General features: G+C 46.6%; 1 protein-coding gene across 1 annotated transcript in view; it reads left to right on the top strand.

Annotated features, from left to right (window-relative positions):
* LOC135821646 (leucine-rich repeat-containing protein 15-like) overlaps positions 1–20,521 on the top strand; it is a 101,235-nt gene that overhangs the window by 26,261 nt on the left and 54,453 nt on the right. The window contains exons 5-7 of the mRNA XM_065334645.1: positions 5,740–5,811; positions 9,016–9,087; positions 18,545–18,616. Coding sequence (XP_065190717.1) covers positions 5,740–5,811; positions 9,016–9,087; positions 18,545–18,616 — 216 coding nt within the window. The remainder of the gene's footprint in view (positions 1–5,739; positions 5,812–9,015; positions 9,088–18,544; positions 18,617–20,521) is intronic.

The following is a 20,521-nucleotide window of genomic DNA, read 5'->3' as shown; positions in this document are numbered from 1 at the left end:
AACGAAGCATGCACGGATCCCTCCTATGGCGGACGAAACCGGGGTCTTCGTTAGACATTGAGGCAGGAGAACACACTTCCACTCGTCCTGCATTATCAGCAGACACTTGCAATTGACGTCCAAGTACGCCACGCAAATCGACTTGGGCACGAAAACGATAATCTGGGCGGCAATGAAATTATAACTACGACGTAGGAAAAGGACAAACCTTTCAATGAAAATTGGCTTGAAGGCTGCCAAAAATTCTGCACCCCTTCGGAGGAAGCCTCGAATGTGAGCCAATTCTGATAAACGCCAATGGCCGGCACGACGAGGAAGAACGAAACGAAAAAGATCGTAACTTCACTTTCCCATTGCGCATTTTGACGATCAAAATATCTGCTTCCGCAGCTTGAAGGCAGGAAGGTGAATTCGCTTAGACTTCGCGAATCCAACGTAGAAAACGGCTGGAATCGACAGAAACATAGGCGAAACCTTGTCGAATATTTCCAGAGATTTGAAAAAGGCAGCAAGGTCGCGTACGACAGCATCATGATCACTGGGGCGACGGGAAAATGTCGTACCGTACATAATGTCGCTGGATTATGCATGCATAACAGCCGTGTGTGTGTGAAGAAAAAAATCGAAAAATGAAAAATAGGGATTCACTGGCCACAAAAAGTCACTTCAAACAGCTGTGTGGTGGATACCAGGCTAAAAATAGTGGCGGTCAATTCATCAGCCTTGCAAGCTGTTGAATGGTGTAATCCCAGCACAAGTTGCTATGTCTAACATAGCTGTTCGCTATCATCGCTTCCGCGATGGGCACGTCTGAGGTCTGAGGTGTGTATGTGTGTGTTTGTGTGTGTGTGTGTGTGTGCACGCGCATGTGCGTGTGTGTGTGTGGGGGGGGGGGGGTATGTGTCTGAGTATGTGTGTATTGGTGCGTAGGTGTGGGTATGTACATGTATGTGTGTGTGTTTGTGGGTGTAGGTGTGGGTGTGTGGATGTGTGGATGTGTGGGTGTGTGGATGTGTGGGCGTACATGTAGATGTGCAATGCTTCGATTTCTCTCTCTTCTCTTCTCTTCTCTCTTCCTTTCGGGGTCTCCCGCTTCTGGGCCGGCATGGCCCATGCTTCATGCCTGCTTGTTCCTGGTGTTGTTTTGTATGCTGTGTCCTGCCGCTACTCTGGCTTTGGCCGTGACCACGATGTGTCTCCCCATTTTCTCCTTCATCCTTTCCTTTGTCTTTTTGCTAAAAGCTTTCTTCTCGCCGTGACCACGATTTTTCTTCTTCTTCTTCTTCTTCTTCTTCTTCTTCTTCTTCTTCTTCTTCTTCTTCTTCTTCTTCTTCTTCTTCTCCATTATTCTTTTTCCTTCCTTCCTTTCTCTTCTTCCTTTGCCGAGAGCCTTCTGTTCCCATTATTTTCTTTTCATCTCTGTCCCCATTCCTGGGTTATTTGGACTTCATTCACTTCCTTGTCATTGGACATGTTCAGTCCGTTCGGTTTGCGAATTTAAATAAAAATACAACCAAGTTAACTCGTACTCAGCACGCAAAGGGTTAACCTCATTGTCCGTGTTTAACTTTGACTAAGACTTACGAGCACATGGTGATCTTGCGGCCTAGCAAACTACTGCGTGATGCAATCCTTGACGCCAGTTGGCCCTGCTCAAGCGCTGCAGCCTCATTGGCCCACTGGACCTGTAGGTCGGGTTGCTTGGGCATTGCAGGTGTTGTGCAAAATGTGTGCTTGCCAACTGCCAGAACAAACGCACTGGGTGGTGTGTCAGGAGACTGGTGACTGGTCTTTCCACAGACTGGTGGGTGTTTGGGAGCTGTGGGTGTTGCACTTTGTGCAGGTACCTCCATGAGCACTTCGGATACCCCAGGATAGGGCTCGATCACCGCTCCATCTGCCGGTGCCCCCGCCTGTGTGTCCACCGCTGAGGTTTCGACTGTTACGTCTGCTGCTATGGCTGGTTGGTCTGTGTTGCCGTGGTTCTTTACCTCGCGCTCGCTTTGTGGCGGAGCTTGGGAGCCGTTTATGGCATCAGAGTACGAACGTACAGCCGGCTGTTGCACATTTGCTTGCTCATTATTTGGTGGAGATTTTTCGTTCTCCCGTACTGAACGCTTTCCCTTTGGGCAGTGAGTAGCCAGGTGGCCTGGTGAATCACACAGTCTGCAGGTCTTTGGCTGATCAGTGTACCGTACAGAGAACATGTGACCACCAGGTGTCCTGACGGACGACGGAATAAACAGTGCATGGCGAGCAAGGTGGAAGATTACATAGCGTACACAAGACGCCACCTTCAAACCTCGGCGGGTCGTTATGTGCCCATGACGTACCGTACTAGCGGCTTTCCCGTAGGGACCCAAGGCTTTCAAAAGTGCCTCGTCTGATATCCGTCAGCGCTGCAGATGATGCTGAAGAACTTGATCTTGTCCTCTTTGATGCGGCATTTGTCTTGGTTTGACTTAAGACCAGAATGCTCGCAGCGAACCATCATCTGCTGCATGTTGAGATCATGGTCCTCGTCTCGCGTCCCGTATGTGACAATGTCGTCTGCGATGCCGGCGACATCTAGGCACCCTTGGAACGTCTGGTCGATCCTTGCTTGGAAGACATCTTGCGACATCTTGAAGCCGAATGGCATGCGAAGGAATCTGTAGCGCCCGAATGGTGTGTTGAAGGTGGTGAGGTACCTGGATTCGTCGTCGAGCTCCACATTCCAGTACCCACACTTGACGTCGACGATCGAGAACACTTTGGCACCTCTCAACTTCGGGGTGATCTCCTCAATGGTGGAGACCACGTGGTGCTCTCGCAGGATGGCGATCTCTAGAAGAGGACTAGCAAGTCCATGCAGGCAGCGGTACAAATACATAGTTTTGAAGTTGAGGTGTTTCTCAAGGGTGTACAATCATCGTATTTCCGCAAATAAATGATCGTCCTCGTATACAATGCCTTGAATACAAGGCTGGGGCAGGGGTGATTGAAAAAAGACAAGACCGTGTCCTATTGAAAGACCGGGTATACTAAATGAGTCGTACGACCGTGCTCAAACTGTGGGAAAAATAGAAGACAGTGCTCAAACTGTGTAGAAGAAAATGGAAGAATGGGGGTAAAACTGTGTGGCGAAAAATAGAAGACCGGGGTCAAACTGGGTTGAAAGAAGAAAAGACCGTCCTCGAATACAAGACCGTCCTCAATTAAAAGGAGTTTGAAAAAATAGTAGACCGGCCTACCATTTGCAGAAATACGGTAGTATGACTGCATAGAAGAATGGAGGAGTCATTCTATCCAACAAAAATATGCTTTCCTACCCTCTTGGACATGTCCGACCCTGAGCCTTTCAAGTTGGAATTTTGTTGGCTTGCGCCTTGGAGAAGTGTTCGAGCTAGGTGTCAGGTTGCTGAATGTCTCCGTACTCCTTGTAAGTTTTGTGCCATTTTGTCGCACTCGCTGCCTGCATATGATCTGGTCACGTTGGTGGACTGTTTGTCATAACTCGTAATATGTTGTTCTCTCCACTTTTACCATAATTATTAAATTGCCTCCTTAACCGAGTAAAAACTATTTAAAATCATAAATAATTGTTTTATAACCGCAACCAGTAATACATGCTGGATCGACATTTGTGTACAATTTATTCATGTAATGTAAAACTGTGGAGACAATGTGCAATAAAACGATGAAAAATGTGATTCCTGATGAGTGTTGTACAAATACGTGTTTCAATCCAAATTTCTTCACATTTTTCATCGTTTTATTGCACATTTTCTCCACAGTTTTACATTACATGAATAAAGTGTACACAAATGTCGATCCAGCTAGTATTAGGCCATCATTTTTTTATATCTATGTTTCGCGTCAGTTCAACTTCCAGAATCATATGCGAGAGGTGGAAAAAATAAAAAGTTGCAAAATAATAAAAAAAGGCTGATCAGAGGTGTATGCGCTTTACATAGCACAATAGCTCGTGCATGGTGTACATTCGAAAGAAAAATCGTACATCGAAGCACAACATCTGGGTTATCAGCATGAGTAAATATTCACTTTGGACAGAGGAGGCAACCATTGGTCATGGTGCCTATGCTTCGCTGGAATATTGTACTCAGACTTCAGCAGCGGTGCAAAGAGCTCCGGAACAACGCATCCTCTCAGCTTAGGCGATCCATGCGGTCTGGTGTAAGCTCATAGAATATTGCTCCCAGATGCCGAACAAACGATTTACCAGCGCTGGCCTAGGCTAGAGGCCATTTCTGAATCCCAGCTTCGCCGTATGCAACCTGTACACACTGATGACTCGCACAATCGTACACTCACTGTGCATGTTCAATTTTTTATTTTTTTCCGAAAAAATCAAAACGTATGCGTGCGGACGACGCGAAACATACCTATCAAAAAATGATGGCCTTACTGTTTGCGGTTATCAAATTGTTGTCTCCTCGCTGGTTATTAAATTATTGTTTGACTTATTGTTGTTATTTGCATTTTCGCGTCATCGTCAATCAAATGATTGATAATTTCGCTTATGCTGAGTGGTGGTAAGCAGATATCAAATCTGCAAGATGCTGATGTTTAGGCAGAAAGCAACATGCAAGACGGAAAAAAGAAAACAGGATAAGTATGGATATCGAATGCGATACGTTATGATAGTTATTGCATGTTGATATTGTGATAGATGGTGTGATTCTATTGCTACACTTTAAATACTGAGGGAGTTGATAATCATAATGATATTATGGTATTCGGGTAATATAAGATAGTATTTGGATGTTTGATGATATTACATTTCCAGTTGATATTGATAGGGTCAGTGAGTGTCAACCCAAGTAAAATGGAACGTACTCAGGTGCTCAGAAGCAACGAAAGGATTGGTGAGGAGTGGAGAATGGTCCGAAAAAAACTAGGATCTCTTCTTGGCGACGAAGTTGACGTAGCACGAAGGAAGCAGCTTGCTTCAGCGGCCTTCACTTCGATGTTTAACCTCTGGAAACGGAGATCTGCTGTGAGTGAGCGTCTGCGCCTGTGACTGTAGCCGGCGTTCGTCCTACCCGTCCTCGCGTACAACTGTGGCACTTGGCGCCTCACGCAATCTGCTTTCCAGAAGTTGGATGCTTTCCACCGACGTCAGTTGCGGTCTCTCCTTGCCATCAAATGGCCACAGCGCATCTCCAATGAAGTACTGTACCAGAGGTGCCAAATGGCGGAGATCAGCATCTTCATCCGCCATGCCAGGTGGCGTCTATTTGGTCACATCTTGCGGCTGCCACCATCAACCCCGCAGTATCGGCAATGGAAATCTGTTTCGCAAACAACAGCACCAGATGGCTTGGCCGGCCACGCGTCACTCTTCCCAGCATGCCGCATCAAGATCTGCAGAAAGCCGGGCAGGGTAGATTCCTGACTCTGGAAGATCTCCATTTGCTCCGGGCAACAGCTGCCTGTCGTAAGAGCTGGAAGGCTCTGCGTGTGGCAATATGTTCATCCAACTAGTTACAAATCAATGTACTTGTAATCCTATAATTATTAGCCCGACAGTGCAACGTCAAATCAACCGGATGTATCTCCTTAATTTGTTCATCTCCCTATGTTTCTCTCTCTCTCTCCCTCTCATTCTCTCTCTCTCTATCATTTTCTCTCTCTCTTTCTCTCATCTACACCGGTGGGTGGGACGCAGATCTCACTGTAACCCACACACTTGACGTACAATGTACATCTTATCCAAATTCTACTTTGTTCTTCCAGAAATTTGAGGTATAATCAACTGGTTGACCTACCTGACGGGCTGTTCAAAGCCACAACCGAATTACAAACCCTGTAAGTCATGGTGGGCATGTATCGGAAAAGAGGTTTTTTGCGTAGTTCTGTCCAGCTGCCTTTGAGGCATCAAGACGAGGTAGAAGCGGGTGGTCTACATTGGGACGAAAGTGAACTGTCATCAGTGCAGGTGCGCAAGTGAACGCTGGGTCCAGTAGGTCCATCGTACACTGCATTTCTTGGAAGAGAGACATGCTCTCTTAATGATCATGAACATGGTAGTAGATGAGTGGGGAAGAAGTAAAAAATCAAGCTTAGGTCGTAGATACAGTATGACAGAGAGAAAAAAGAGGAAAGGGAGAAAACGAGAGAGAGAGAGAGAGAGAGAGATTGAGAGAGAGAGAGAGTGAGAGTAAGAGAGAGAGGGGGGAGAGGGGAGAGAGAGAGAGAGAGAGAGAGAGAGAGGGAGAGAGAGAGAAAGAGAGAGAGAGAGAGGGAGAGGGAGAGAGGAGGGAGAGTGAGAAGGGGGGTGAGGGGAGGGAGAGAAAGATATCGAGACAGAGATCGATCAGTATGTGAGAGTAGCTGACTGAGTTACTGCTCCGCTGCAATCACCTCTAGATCTAGTGCATGTGTGAGAGCCTGGAAGGTCCACTTTCCACCCTCAGTTCTGACGCTGACGGGAAGAGCATTCCACTGGACACTTGCTACGAACCGGATGGAACGTCGCCCGAAGGGACCGCGGAGAAAAGGCACAAATAGCAGATTGGACTGCTGCCCTCAAGTTGCCCGGATGTTGCTGGGGACGCCAACTGGAGCAGTGCCTGTGAACATCTCCTAAAGCAGGGGGCTAGCTTTGTGGTGGAGGCACCGATGAACTAGGACCAGAAACTTTTGATTTAGCAGTTGCAGTAGGCTGGGGACACCTGCAGGGATAGAAGAGGAGCTGTGGGCACGAGATTACGCTGTTGGAGGGTTGACCGTAGACCCGTCTTGGAGAGTTTGGAGACTTGATCAAGCAGGTGTGCGCCAAGTCCTGGAAAGAAACGATTTGAACCATAACACAGCAGGGAAAGGATCATGCTCAGAAACCATGTTCGCCGGGGAAGCAAACTCAGACCTCGTCCATGCCTCCAGAGCTGACCAATTGTTCGCGCTGTCTTGCGACCAATATACTCCCCATGCGGAGCCCAGGATTAATCATTATCCAGGACTAAACCAAGGTACTTGGCTGTAGGGGTCACACAGAATTTCTCGCCATTGCAGAAGACCTCCGGTTGTATTGCAGCTGCGCCTCGTGGCCGAATGAAGAGCAACTGTGTCTTGGGAGTGTTGAGGAGCAGGCCATTGTCCTACAGCCAGGTAGCAAGGTTTGTAATGGCTTGCGTGAGGGTTCTGCACACCATAGCAGGGTCAGAATTGGAGCAGTCCATGACATTGTCATCTGCAAGTTCTTGGTGCTGTACATGAAATAGTAAATTGTTCTCTTCCTGGCCCCCGCCACACAGCAACACTCCGTTCAGTTAGCTTCAATACTAGTATTCACTTCTCAATAATAAACGGCGAGGGCACAGGAGGATAAAAACGAAAACAAGACTCGAGAAAAAGACAACGGAAAAAACACCATACCATATTCGCGCGTACACTTAGACCATATATGACATCAGACACTGAACTCTACCAGACAAGAACCAAATACAACAACTTGCGTAAATCTTAGTCGAACAGAAATCCGCAACATACAGACGGTGGCAGTATGGTGTGGAGTTCACTAGTGTAGAGCACAAAAAGCAGTGGCCCAAGGATGCTACCTTGGGGAACACCATGGGAGCAACTGACGGATTCACGAACAGTGTCCAGAACTTTGACACTCTGGAAACACCCTAAGATGTAGTCAGCGAACCATTCCAGGCAGTTCCAGCTATACCAAGGGAAAACAAAACTGTAACTAGACGTTCATGCTTAACACGGTCGAAAGCTTTTGACATATAAACAAGCCCAGTGAACTCTCGTTTGAATCTAGCGGTGGACCATAGACTAACAGCTAACACAAGTGCATCCTCAGTCGAATGGTGCTTGCTATAAGCAAATTGTCGGGCAATAGCTGGTGTGCCTCCAAATAGGCAGTGAGCTGTCTCTTAACCATTGTCTCCAGAATACGGGAGATAATAGGGAGGAGAGACACTGGACGATAGTTCTGGGGCAGGGTTGGGTCGCCACATAATGGACTGACATGTGACACTTTGAAGGTTGGCGGAACCTGTCCAGTTCTAAGAGACATATTGATAATGCTGGTGAGATTCGGTGCAAGAACAGAGGCATGTTACTTGAGCGGGGTTATTTTTATTCTAATTTAGGATTAGATTCTCGCGTTCACAATCCGTCTACACGAGTCGGCTGCTTTCCAGTTTCTAACAGTTTTCTAATGTTTTATACTGGCGACGGTGTGTTGCGAATTTTTCCTTGAGAACAATTCTCAGCCTAATTGACTTTTACCCGAATGCAACTGAAAGAAACGGCTTCATAAAGTGACTTCTGACGATAGCTGCCGCTTGACCGTCGCTGCCAGCAAACCGTCCAGTCTCGTCCCCCACAGCCGGTTTCTGGGCTTTCCGTCGTCTCATGAGGTGCACAGCCTTAAACATGCATGCCCCGTCCTTCAGCCTCTCACACTCTCTGCTGCTTTGGCCTCCAGAAGCGCCTCAGCATTGGCTCGACACTTGTCTCTGATGGTGTGTTGAAGGTCATTTCGCTGTCTTTTCAGATTGGCCTTGACTGCTGGGTCGGTGGAGTTGTTGATACTCAGACGAATATTCTTTTGCTTTAGTGATAGCTCTTGTATCGCAAGATCTGGTTTCTGGTGTCTGCTACGGTTAACGTATCCCAAAACATCCTTGGCCACCCTGCTTATATAGCTGCTTATAAAGAGTTCACTAATTCGAGGGTAAGACACAAAGGAGAACAGTCTGAAGAAAAAATTGACCGACACCTCAAGGACTCGATCCAGGGACCCTCGCTTGTAACCAGTGATGCTGTAACCACTGAGCTATGGTGTAGTCGTCATCCCATCAGAAACAGTTCTACATTAATTTTTCTTCACACTTTGTAACTTACACTTTGTGTGAATCTACACAGGCGGGTGGCACGCAGCCCTCACTGTAACCCACACACTCCACCTACAAACTAGCATGCAAAATAGAGTAATAAGAAATTATTCCAGAAAGTGATTATACATCCTATCAAAATTCTACTTTGTTCTCCCAGAGATTTGGACGATAATCCATTTGTTCACCTACCAGTCGGGCTGTTTAATGCAACAACCAAATTAGAAAACCTGTAAGTCATGTTGTGCATGTATCGTAAAACGGCATTTTTGGCGTAGTTCTCGTCTTTTGAGATGTGGCAAATGGGATTTCGGGATTGATCTCATCTACCCCCCCCCCCCCCCACGCTGAGATAGCGTCTTTACAAGTTCCCTGGCGCATTCCTTCAAGACAGGAGCGGAAACACCGTCGGGTCCAGTCGCCTTTGAGGAATTCAAGACGAGCTACAGTCCATTCATTGGAAACTGGCACCCTAACTTTTTGGTGTCTCTCTCACATAGTTGTACATATCGTGAAAACAACAGTACATCCTGCATTGTGTGACCCGTGCAATTAATCCTTGCCACATTTGAGGCCAGAAAAGTCCAAGAACAGGGAAATAGAAATTCAGCCAGGTTTTACAATATTAGGACAGGTATGCAATGGCAAAATGTATGGAGAAACAGATCCAAAACCCAGATTTTTGAGATTTAAAGTGGGTTTTTGATCCTCAATTCGGTCCAAATCCGACTTTCAAAAGCCAGCGGGCCAGTTTCCGATGAATGGACTGTACAAGCAGGTGGACTGCACTGGGACAAAAGTGAACTGTCGTTAGTGCATGTGAGCCAGTGAATACTGTGTTCAGTAAGTCCATCGTAGTAAGTTCGAGGCCTTGTACACTGCATTTGTTGGAAGAGAAACGTGAGAGCCTCCGAGTTCTCATAACTTGCGGCCCTCTCGCAACCTTTAAGGTGGCTCATTCCTAAATTTAAAACTAGTCCTTTGCGGGCGTTTGGATGAGAGAGTGACGCCTCTCAGCCATGGTGGTTCTGTTCTTGAACCCTATGGCCTATGTCTTTCGCTAATCAGCAGGTGGGTTTGAGGACCCGCAGTATTCTGAGTAGCAGTCGTAGAAACAAGAGTAGCTTGTTTCACGTCGGAACTTTCAATGTTCGTGGACTAAATTCAAATTTGAAAAAAATCAACTTATTTGTGACCTAACAAGATATGGAGCTGAACTCTGCTGCCTGCAAGAGACAAAAATCTCTCAGGGCTTCGATGGAATTATTGATAATTATCGACTCCTGTGTCTTTCGTCGACCTCTCGACACTATGGACTTGGATTCGCCGTAAAAATAAGTTTACTGCCCCGAATTCACAGATACTGGAGTATCTCTGACCGGATCGCTGTGCTGCAGCTATGGCTGTCCGATAGAACTCTGTGCTCGTTTATCAACGTTTATGCACCAACATCTGGACGCGTTGCGGAGGATCCTGCCTGTCTGGATGAATTCTACAACAGTTTATTGGAGACAATTCAGAAGCTTCCATCATCAGCCATGCTTTTCGTGATAGGTGATTTCAATGCAAAAGTTGGAAAACGTTCCGTTACAGCTACGGGGAGACATGATTTGTCGTGCTGCGGAGCACACTCAAGAGGCCGCCGCAATTACAGTGGACAGGCTCTGTCTGACTTTGCGTCGGACAACCACCTGTTTGCTTGCAACACTGCATTCCAACACCGTGCGGCACATATCACAACATGGACAGGATGGCGTCACAACCCAGACGGTGGTTCAGCAATACCCATATACAACCAGATCGATTATATATTCTGTCGGAATAGTGAGCGTTCTGTGGTGGAAGATGCGAGGTCATATGCGGGGACAAAGATGGAGAGTGACCACCGCCTTGTCCTCACTAAAGTCAACCTGACCAATATTTACAAGAAATTGAATGCGCCATGCATATCAAGGGAGACCAATGAGAAATTCAGTGACTTGAGCAAGAGGGAGGCATACCAAGCGGCAATCGAGCGGGGTCTGGAATTGACATGCAGTGAGATGGACAACATGGAAGATCACCGGCATTATGAAGGAGTCAGCTGCATCATCCATTGGCATAGTACAAAAAAGAAGAAAAGTACATACAAATGGCTATAACAGTGCCATTGAACAGCTAGCCGAGAAAAAAACGCAAGTTACGTTTGGATCTCACTAACTGCAAAGACGCTGGGAAGATTTCTGAGATGAAGCAAGAACGCAATCGCATTTCACACCAGATTCGGCGGGAATGCCTCAAGATAGCATCGATCAGGCTTGATGAACGAGTGGGAGAAATAGGAAGAATAAAGAATGACGCAAAGATGTTCAAAGCAACCCAGCTACTCCGTCGTCAGAAACAATCACCGGTTATCGTTGAGGATGCTGAAGGCAAAATTATATCTCAACCTGCGGAATCGATGGAAGCGGTCAAGGAACACTTCAGAACTATATTCTGCGACCAGGCACTAGCAACAACTGTGTTGGAGAGGAGTGAAATGCCACTGAACCGATCCATAACGACTGAGGACGTGTCCAAGGCTGCAAAACGTTTAAATAACGGCAGAGCATCCGGCCCCGATGGAATCCCGGCTGAGCTCCTGAAGTATGGGACGCAATCACTGCATGGTAACATAGCCACATTATTCAATAATTACGCTAAAGATCAACGCATCCAGCTTGGTGATGGTATATTGGTCCCGTTGCCGAAACCGGGCAAGAAGAGAGGTCCTCCTGCAAATTTGCGGCCAGTTACCCTTCTAAATACACTACGCAAGCTACTGTCTCTAATCGTATTGACGCGTATTAAGCCGGCAGTTGATCAATACCTCTCGCCCTGCCAGAGCGGATTTCGCAGCAGGAGAAGTACAGCGGATGCTGTGTATTCCTACAGATGGTTGGCAGCAAGATGCCAAAGAGTAAAGGAAGATATCGCCATTTTGGGAATTGATATGTCGAAAGCCTTTGACACTATTTCAAGACCAAAGCTCATGAACGTGCTGGAGACTATTGTGAACCGGGACGAATTACATCTTATTCAGTGCTTACTTACGGATACAACCATTAAAGTACGGCTTAACAACATCCTGAGCCAGCCACTTGAAACATACAATGGGACTCCACAGGGAGATTCTCTGTCGCCGGTATTGTTTACGATATACCTGGAAGCTGCGTTAAGAGAGGTACAAAACCGTCTACCGCCGCGACCAGACCGAGACGTCCAGCTGCTTCTGCCCGGAGAGTCGGAATATGCAGATGATGTGGACTTCATCAATACCGACCAAAAGTATCTAAAAAATTGCCTTCCTGCAATATCCTCTTCGTTAGCAGAGTGGAACTTGAAGATGAATGAGGGGAAGACGGAACACACCATGATAAGCAGACAAAAGGATCGAATAGAGGAACAGTGGCGACACACAATAAAGCTGGGCTCGATGCTTGGAGTGGATGAGGACATAGGCAGACGAAAGCGGTTGGCTACAAGCGCACTTCACCGGATGTGGGTGATATGGCTGAGAGGGCAACACATCAGAGAGTCTCTACGAGTGCGCCTCTATAATAGCTTCATTCTACCAATCCTGCTTTATAACTGTGGCACATGGAGTCTCACGGGGACACAGGAGCAGAAATTGGACTCGCAGGCAGCAGCTGCGAACAGTGATAGGCATTAAATACCCGCTCAAAATAAAGAACACTTCCCTTTATAAACGCACAGAATCTCGCGCCGTGAGCCAAATCATCAGAGATGCTAGATGGAGGCTGTTTGGTCATGTGCTGCGTTTGGAAGAGGCAGCCCCAGCCAGACGTGCCATGGGAGCTTACTTCTTAGGGGGTAACGGCCCCAGCTTTAGGGGACGCCCAAGAACAACGCTCCCGCGAACGCTCAATAATGATCTCAAAAAGCTGAAAAATAATACCGCCCTAGAAACTGGCGATGACTTGAACATGCTGCAGCAGCTTGCCCAAGACCGTCGACAGTGGCGGGAACTGGTGAAGGCTGTATGTAGCTGCTAATGAAACAATATTTATACCTTTATATATAGATAATGGAGATGACTGCAACAGGCTGCAGCAGCTCGCCCCAGATCGCCCCCAGTGGCAGGACCTGTGGCAGGACCTGGTGAAGGTTGTATGCAGCCGATAATGCAACAATGGACATAACTTTGCGTTTCCATCTTGTCTTTTTTGATGCTTGATGTGCACTGTGCTTCCTCACATTCACTTGCTCCTTCTTGCAGCTTGTCTCTTTTTTCTCTTTGTTGTTTTGTTTTGTTTTGACGCTCTGTGTGCATTGCGCTTCCTCGCGCTCACTTGCTCCTTCTTGCGGCTTAAGCGAAGGCTATATGTGAGCTTTATAAGCTCACTGATGCTAACGCGAATAGAGCATAATAATAATAGTCCTTTGAGCATCCTGCTGCGCAGGTTTGGGGTAGAAATATTATGAAATATTATTATTTTTTGCCGCTCGCGGATTCCAACCTCCCCCGTAACTATAACCCGTAATTTACTCAATCTACGTGCGGAACTGTTTCCTCCATTGTGGACTCGTACGCGTAGCACAGAGGCTGTATTTATAAGTGCAACAACTAGGCACAAAACTGACAGAGTACTGAGACATTCGACGTCCTGTCATCTAGCTTCAACACATCTCCGTAGCGTTCCAACTCGGAAGGTTCAAGGTTAAGGAGAGGACAAAGAGGGGAAGGTAAGTGCGACGAAAATGAGCGAAAGCTACAGTCCCAACGGAACAAAGAGTGTCGTTTGTTACTGGACGATGACGAGACCAGTAGGATATTTGACAAAGCGGTCTCACTACAATTCAAAGCAGCAAAGCAGCACACCACTCAGCTTAGGTGGCTGAGAAATATCAAAGATTAATACAGAAGGGGGATGCTTTGCGAAAACGAATTAGTATCTATTTACAGTGGTGCAGAGTTACTCTTAACTCGTTTCCATATGTCCTTCGTCCTTTCTACATTTATTATTGGCGCAATACCCGAGTTTCAAATTGCACACCTGATGAGCTGCCATGAACCATACGGCGAAACTTTCTATCGTGTGAAACAACTTGTTTTGTAGTCAACTAGTCTATCACAATGTCATGCATTAGGAGTACAGTAGGAGTTTGGCGTTCGCCTTGTACAATTCGTTTTCGCAAAGCTTCCCCTCTGCGCTGGTTGTTGATCTCCACGGGCATCAGACTGGGTGTACTTATCGAAGTTTTACTCCCTTGTGTACACAGCCCTGGGCCAGAAGAGCTTGTTGATGAGAAACAATTCTTCCGTTGCACTGGCAACATTACGCACAGTGGAGGATTAAAAAATATATGAGCCCCGGCCAGCGAAAACCAGCACTTGTGTACTTGATATCAATCATCAAAATGTGACGTCAAAGTTTGGGACGCGCAGTGAGCTTGCTTTTGAAGATTCTTTTTCGATCGAGTGGGTGTCTTCGTTGTCCAAGGAGTTTCAAGTTTCTTCAAATGAGTCTGGTCAATTGATTTTAGCGCTAGGTGAGAGCTCGTCAAACGGAGATTGAGTTTAGACACAGCGATGGCGACAGGTGTCGCGACAAGGACTTAGGTCGAGAGTTGTCAGCGTGAGACTCCCTGTACGAAGCGGCGCTGAAAGTTAGTTCGCGATCAGAATTATTTCTTTGGTGGCGATCTCGCTGAGTTTGTCCAGCAGTGGCGAGTCTCATATTCATAGCAACGAAGAGCCCTCATAAAATCGACACTAGATACTGGTGGCGACGATAGTCAGTGCTGGAGTAATAGCGACTGCGAGGAGAAGCTGAATGTCGACCCGCTGAGCGATCCGTATTTCTACATCGACAACAATGATGTTGCAGACACTGATGGAGGGCTTCTCACGGCGCAAAACAGAGCGTAGTATTATTAGTACTCTACCTTGCCAGACGATGCCAAGCTGGCTGCTCCCTGTGCTGAGAAAGGGGATTCCTAAAAAGTCAAACCGGTTGAACGCTTTGGGGCAACATCTTCACGTGCTACACAACGCGAGTATTCGCTCATATCATCGAAATACAATTATGCTGAAATCATGGTCTGAGTGAAAGTGTGCAAGGGAGTGGATGTCAGTGGTATTGGTCAGTACATCTATCAGTATGGCAAGCTTTGGGACAATGCTCAAACTGCCAGCACAGAGATCCCTGAACACAATTTGGAAGGCCAGCCACCAATCAGTATCGTTTTGCACTCTGGTGTTGTAAAGAAGGTAGTGGTGTATACGGAATATCGTCACACTTCTGAACTACTCATGCCTGCAGCACCAAGAGGGCAAGCCTGACTTGCATTCTATTTACTTACATGTACTTGTTCCACATCACAATCAGAAACTGTAGGATCAACTTGCATGGAGTCACTGGGCATGGATGCTGCGCCAACTGTACTGAATCTTGACCTGTGTGACTTCAAACTCTATTTTCCATGCTTTCGCTTATCAGATTGTCACCAAACTTGATAACTTGAATGATTAATAGTGTAGAATCAATTTCGAGCGAAAAAATAATTTTTGAAAAAATTACACATGTTCAGGTTTCTGCTGGCTGGGGCTCATATATTTATGTCAAACACTTGGATGTTGTGGTCAGCCTCACCTGCTCTTGCTGCGATGAACTCCTTCAGCTGGTCTGCAGTAATTGCATGCATCAAGTTTCCAACAAACAGGACTCTCTTCTTCGCAGTGGGTTTGGTGGAGGTAATGAGTCGCCATGTGGCTCTACCGATCTGGGCTGAGCAGCAGGCGCATTCACGACTTGACCGGCAATAAGAAAACCCCAGTAAGCATGCAAAATATCAAAGCCATGGATATACGAGCAGAATGAGAGCGACATTTACTCAAATATGCATTTCTCTATGTTGCATTGTTCAGGTAAACAATACTATCGAGTAGGTCGAGGCTGGTGTTACAGTGAAGACGAAAGCGGGGAGTGGCGCTCAGCCCACACTAGGCCCTGACGAACTTCAGCACATCCAGCAGTTTGTTGAAAACAACCGCTATTCCAGCAGGGAGAAAGCAGCAACCGATTTGGCTAATGTTGGTCCAGCAGCCGAATCAGTAGGTGCTAGGCAGGTGAGACGGCGCCTATCAGAAGCCCATCGCTTTGGGCGTCCGCATAGGAAAGTCGTCCTCACAGAGGCACACCAGCTCCACCGTCTTGCGTGGGTTGTCTTCCACCAAGGCCACGCCTTCGACCGGATAGTATCCGCCGACGAAGCTTGTTTTGCTGCCGGCCCCGACGGTCGGATCATGTTCTGGTTTCCTCGCGATTCTGTGCCTGTTGCTGAGCAGTCACAGCATCCGGCGAGGGTGCACGTCCTCGGCACTGTGTCTCTGTCACCTAACGCGCAGCAGCACATCCTCGAAAACGTCATGCCGATCATTGCGTTTCAACCTGCTCGTTCACCAGACATAAACCCGATCCAGAACATTTGGAGCTTGCTGAAACGACGACTGGTAGCACACAACTGCCAAACTGCGAATGAGCTGCGAAAGGCCGTGGATCTGGATTGGGGAGCGCTGCAGCCTGCCGATGTGGCGAGTTTCGCAACATCCATGCCAAAGCGTCTGCAGGAAGTCATCACAAATAATGGTGGTCACACCAGATACTAGCCCAGCTTCCCAGCTTCTGCAAATATAACTTGACTTTGATTTTGTGTTTCTCATTTTGTTGCAATCACTACTTATCCATGCCGGTTCCTTTTTTTCTTCTCCTCCCCTTCTCCCTTCCTTGCCGTGGTTGGCTAACACCCTCTCTCTTTGTTTTGGCCGGTGTTCTCACTGTGCTATGAGATGCTGTAATAAATAATAAATAAAATAAAACAATCATAACACAACTGTTTCTTTTCCTCTCTCTTCTTCTTCTGCTGGGTGTACTGTGTGTTTTCTTGCAATGGTGGAAAGTTGACTGGTACCGGGTACAGGTATAGTCACTTCCAGCAATATGCATTGACACGTGCCAAAATTCACACCAAATCCATAGTTCACGTTCACAATCCAAAAATGCTACAGCGCTACAGCGCAGAAATGAATGTGTGCACGGTGTGCGTACTCACGGCTGCATGGCCAGCGCCCATGGGTCGCTTGAACACCGACCGGATTTTCATGTCCAGGACAGTAGCACCCTTTGAGGACTACCCAAAACCACCTGGATTCCTACCATTTTCAGGCGAAAAATCGGTATTTTCAAAAATTGATCTAGTGTCATAAAATTTGGTTCTAAAGAGACATAGACATCAGTAGGCAACAAAACCCTTAACATCTACATCTTATATTCAATTGAGAGGTCAGAATGGTCAATTCTAAATATGTGTTTTTGGGATCTTCCGCTAAAGTTTTCAGTTGTCTAGTATGCTGAGCAAAGAAACAAGTAAGTTTCAAATTCCACATAATTTCTCGATCAGCGCATTCTCTGAGCATACTCAAATGTGACCGGTTCTCCACGGGACCGACGTGGATCGACTGCGACATGTCTCACCTTGACGAAGAATCAGATCGTACTCGTCTGAGCAACATATGAGCAACTTCAAGCACCTAAAAAATATAACGAAGTAGCGGTGAGGCATCCTGCAGCTTCATAACTCGAAGAGAATTGGTGAGCACACATGCTCATTCCCTGCAAACTGCAAATTCACAACTCCTTTCATTTCACAGAATCATTTTCAACGTTTCGGCAAATTGCCATCATCAGGATGCAATATGAAGTCAAAGTCTGGCAAGGAGCAGTTATATACACTAATTTTTTGTTCTTAGGTGTTGATAATATTTCTATCACCAAACAATTCAGCCTCATCTTCTCTCAGGCCAGGAGAGATTTCAGCGCTTTTTTGATGGTGAAACGTTTACGGTAGCTCATGGTGAGTAGCTACACCAACCCAATGACTCAGGGGAAACCGAAGGGAGGAAGGCAGCTGCGCTGAAAGCAAGTTCCTTTACCTTTCACACTCGCGCATGCTGCGCATGCAGCGGAGGTTGCGCTCTCGATAGATCGATTTTTGATCGCCAATGCGTGGTATGTGGGTCGATTTAGACAGGGTTTTCTTCTACAGGAGCTGTAGGATGTTGACTTTCCTATCGACATAGTGAATTTGCTCCAAAGAAATCACGTATCTCACACATAACCACAGAAAACGCACAGTTTCAAGTTCGATCCGAACGTGACAGCCGGAAATCAGATGATTCACTTGAAGTGCAATTTTCTCAAAATCACGTGCAGCGGGATAACGCCCCTTTTCGCTTGCGCTGGCTCAAATCAGTTTACCTAAATACGAATCGTTATCAAAGTCTATGTTCCTATTTAGAATGTCTGTACTTTAGAACTGTCTACCACCGAAGATAACCCCTACAGACTCCCTGCAGACTCCATGCAGGAATTTAAGAAGAAATTACGTCTATATACACATGAGCATGCCCATAAAACCACTGGCATTCCTACACCTCAGCAGTAATCGCACATTACACTTTCCTTTGAAGTTTTATTGTCTCATTCCATGTGCCTGGCTAATTTATTCTACCCCCCCCCCCCCTGTTATGCTACCTATTCAATATCGCACCAGTGGAGAACGCCTCAAATGGCTACCTGCATCTGGGTCATCCCTCAAATATATAATAATAATAAAAATCTTATCCGAGTTCTACTTTGTTCTCCCAGATATTTGAGCCGTATTCAATTGGGTTACCTACCTGTCGGGCTGTTCGACGCCACAACCAAAATAAAGGTCATGTAAGTCGTGGTGTGGATGTTTTGGAGAAAAAAAACATTTTTTTTCCGTAGTTCTGTCTTTTGAGATGTGGCCAATGGGATTTCGGGATTTGGCATCTCGTTGATTGATCTGATGTACCCTCCCCCACCCTTTACGACTCGAATCTGACCCCGCTCGTGGAAGACTTTTCCAAGTGGAATTCCGTGGCTGGATTCTTTGTTGGAAGCAAAGAGCTGAGATAGTGTCTTTACAAGTTCCCTATGGCATTCCTTCAAGACGGAGCGGAAATACCGTCGGGTCCAGTCGCCTTTGAGTCATCAAGACGAGGTAGAAGCCGGTGGACTGCATTGGGACGAAAGTGAACTGTCTTTAGTGCAGGTGCGCAAGTGAACGCTGTCTCCAGTAAGTCCATCGTAGTAAGATCGAGGCATTGTACACTGCATTTGTTGGAAGAGAAACGTGGGAAAGCCTCCGATTTTTGTGGCCCTCTCGCAACCTTTAATTAAAGGGGAACTGTCACCAAAAAACATCTTTGTCTTATCTTGTAGTTCCTTGGCGCCTGATCATGATGGTCTTATCTGTTTTTCTCTGCGATGGCTGGAAGTGGGTGAAAACTTTAAAAGTATGTGCCCAAAATTGTCCCGAAGTACCGAGTGACGTCACGCCGGACTTGACCCCCACGCGTACATTCGTCGTCAAAAACGAAGTCCAGCCCGTGTGCTGGTCGATCGAGCTAGCTGTTCCGATGTAAAGTACACGTGTGCCTTTTGAACTTTAACACAGATGGGTACGCCGTACCGAAGGAGAATGCCAAAGAGGCAGAGACCTACGTGCAGCTACACAGCCAAATCAAAATATAAAGCAGCTGAGGATCTAAGTTTTATTTGTGAGCACGGAAGTACGTCGTTGTTTTGAACTTTTCGTGTGAGGAACAACACGATGATGAGCGCGTATGCAGAAAACAGTACTCCTCCGGCCGGCGATAACACCACCAACCCGAGCCCCAAAGGAACGCAATGTAGCTACGTGAAGGCAATTTAGCTGGCGATGTTGTTGAAGATGTAGTTGACAAACTCCAACGCCTTTCATTTCAGAGCCGGGTGGGCAACACCGCCACCTTCGATACAACGACAAAATGTTCAAGTACGAGGTATGTGTGTCACACTAACAGCAGACAAACATCATTCCACTCCTTCGTAATCACAAAGGAAAAAAGAGCTGGAGCTTCGTGGAGGAAGTACCAGTGCGACAAACTGCTGTCGACTTGTGTTTGTTTTGTCCCTTTTTGGCATTCTCATTGTGTACAACGTACACATCAGTACCCGAGTTCAGAAGGCAAGCATGCACCGTACATCAAACAGTTGGCTCGATCGACCAGCACACGGGCTGGACTTCGTTTTTGACGATGAATGTACGCGTGGGGGTCAAGTCCGGCGTGACGTCACTCGGTACTTCGGGACAATTTTGGGGACCTTCTTTTCAAGTTTTCACCCACTTCCAGTCATCGCAGAGAAAAAAGAATAACACCATTCTGATCAGGAGCCAAAGAACTACAAGATAAGACAAAGAAAAATTTTGGTGACAGTTCCCCTTTAACATCTGTCAACGCGTAAATAAGAGGTCGCACTGAAGCCATATCAGGTGTCGGGGGGGGGGGGGGGGGGCAGAACAAGAGCAGAAGTAAAGCGATCTCGCAGAAGAGGACTACCAAGTTCATGCAGGCAGCGGTAAACACATGCGGAATTAAGTTTAGTACAAAAAGGCGGTGTACGAAATCGTACGAAAATATATTTCGTACGAAAATTTCCTGCTATACAGTATTTACAGTCCTGGAAGGTTGCTGCATAACTCGTTCTCATGTGTTTCTTCTCTTTTTTACATTTATTGTTTTACTGCTGTACAAAATTCACTAATTTGAGGGAAAG

Source organism: Sycon ciliatum, chromosome 7 (assembly GCF_964019385.1).
Source record: "Sycon ciliatum chromosome 7, ocSycCili1.1, whole genome shotgun sequence".
Taxonomy (NCBI): Eukaryota; Metazoa; Porifera; class Calcarea; order Leucosolenida; family Sycettidae; genus Sycon; species Sycon ciliatum.
Note: the sequence above shows the minus strand (reverse complement) of the source record. Positions and strands in the feature narration are given on the sequence as shown.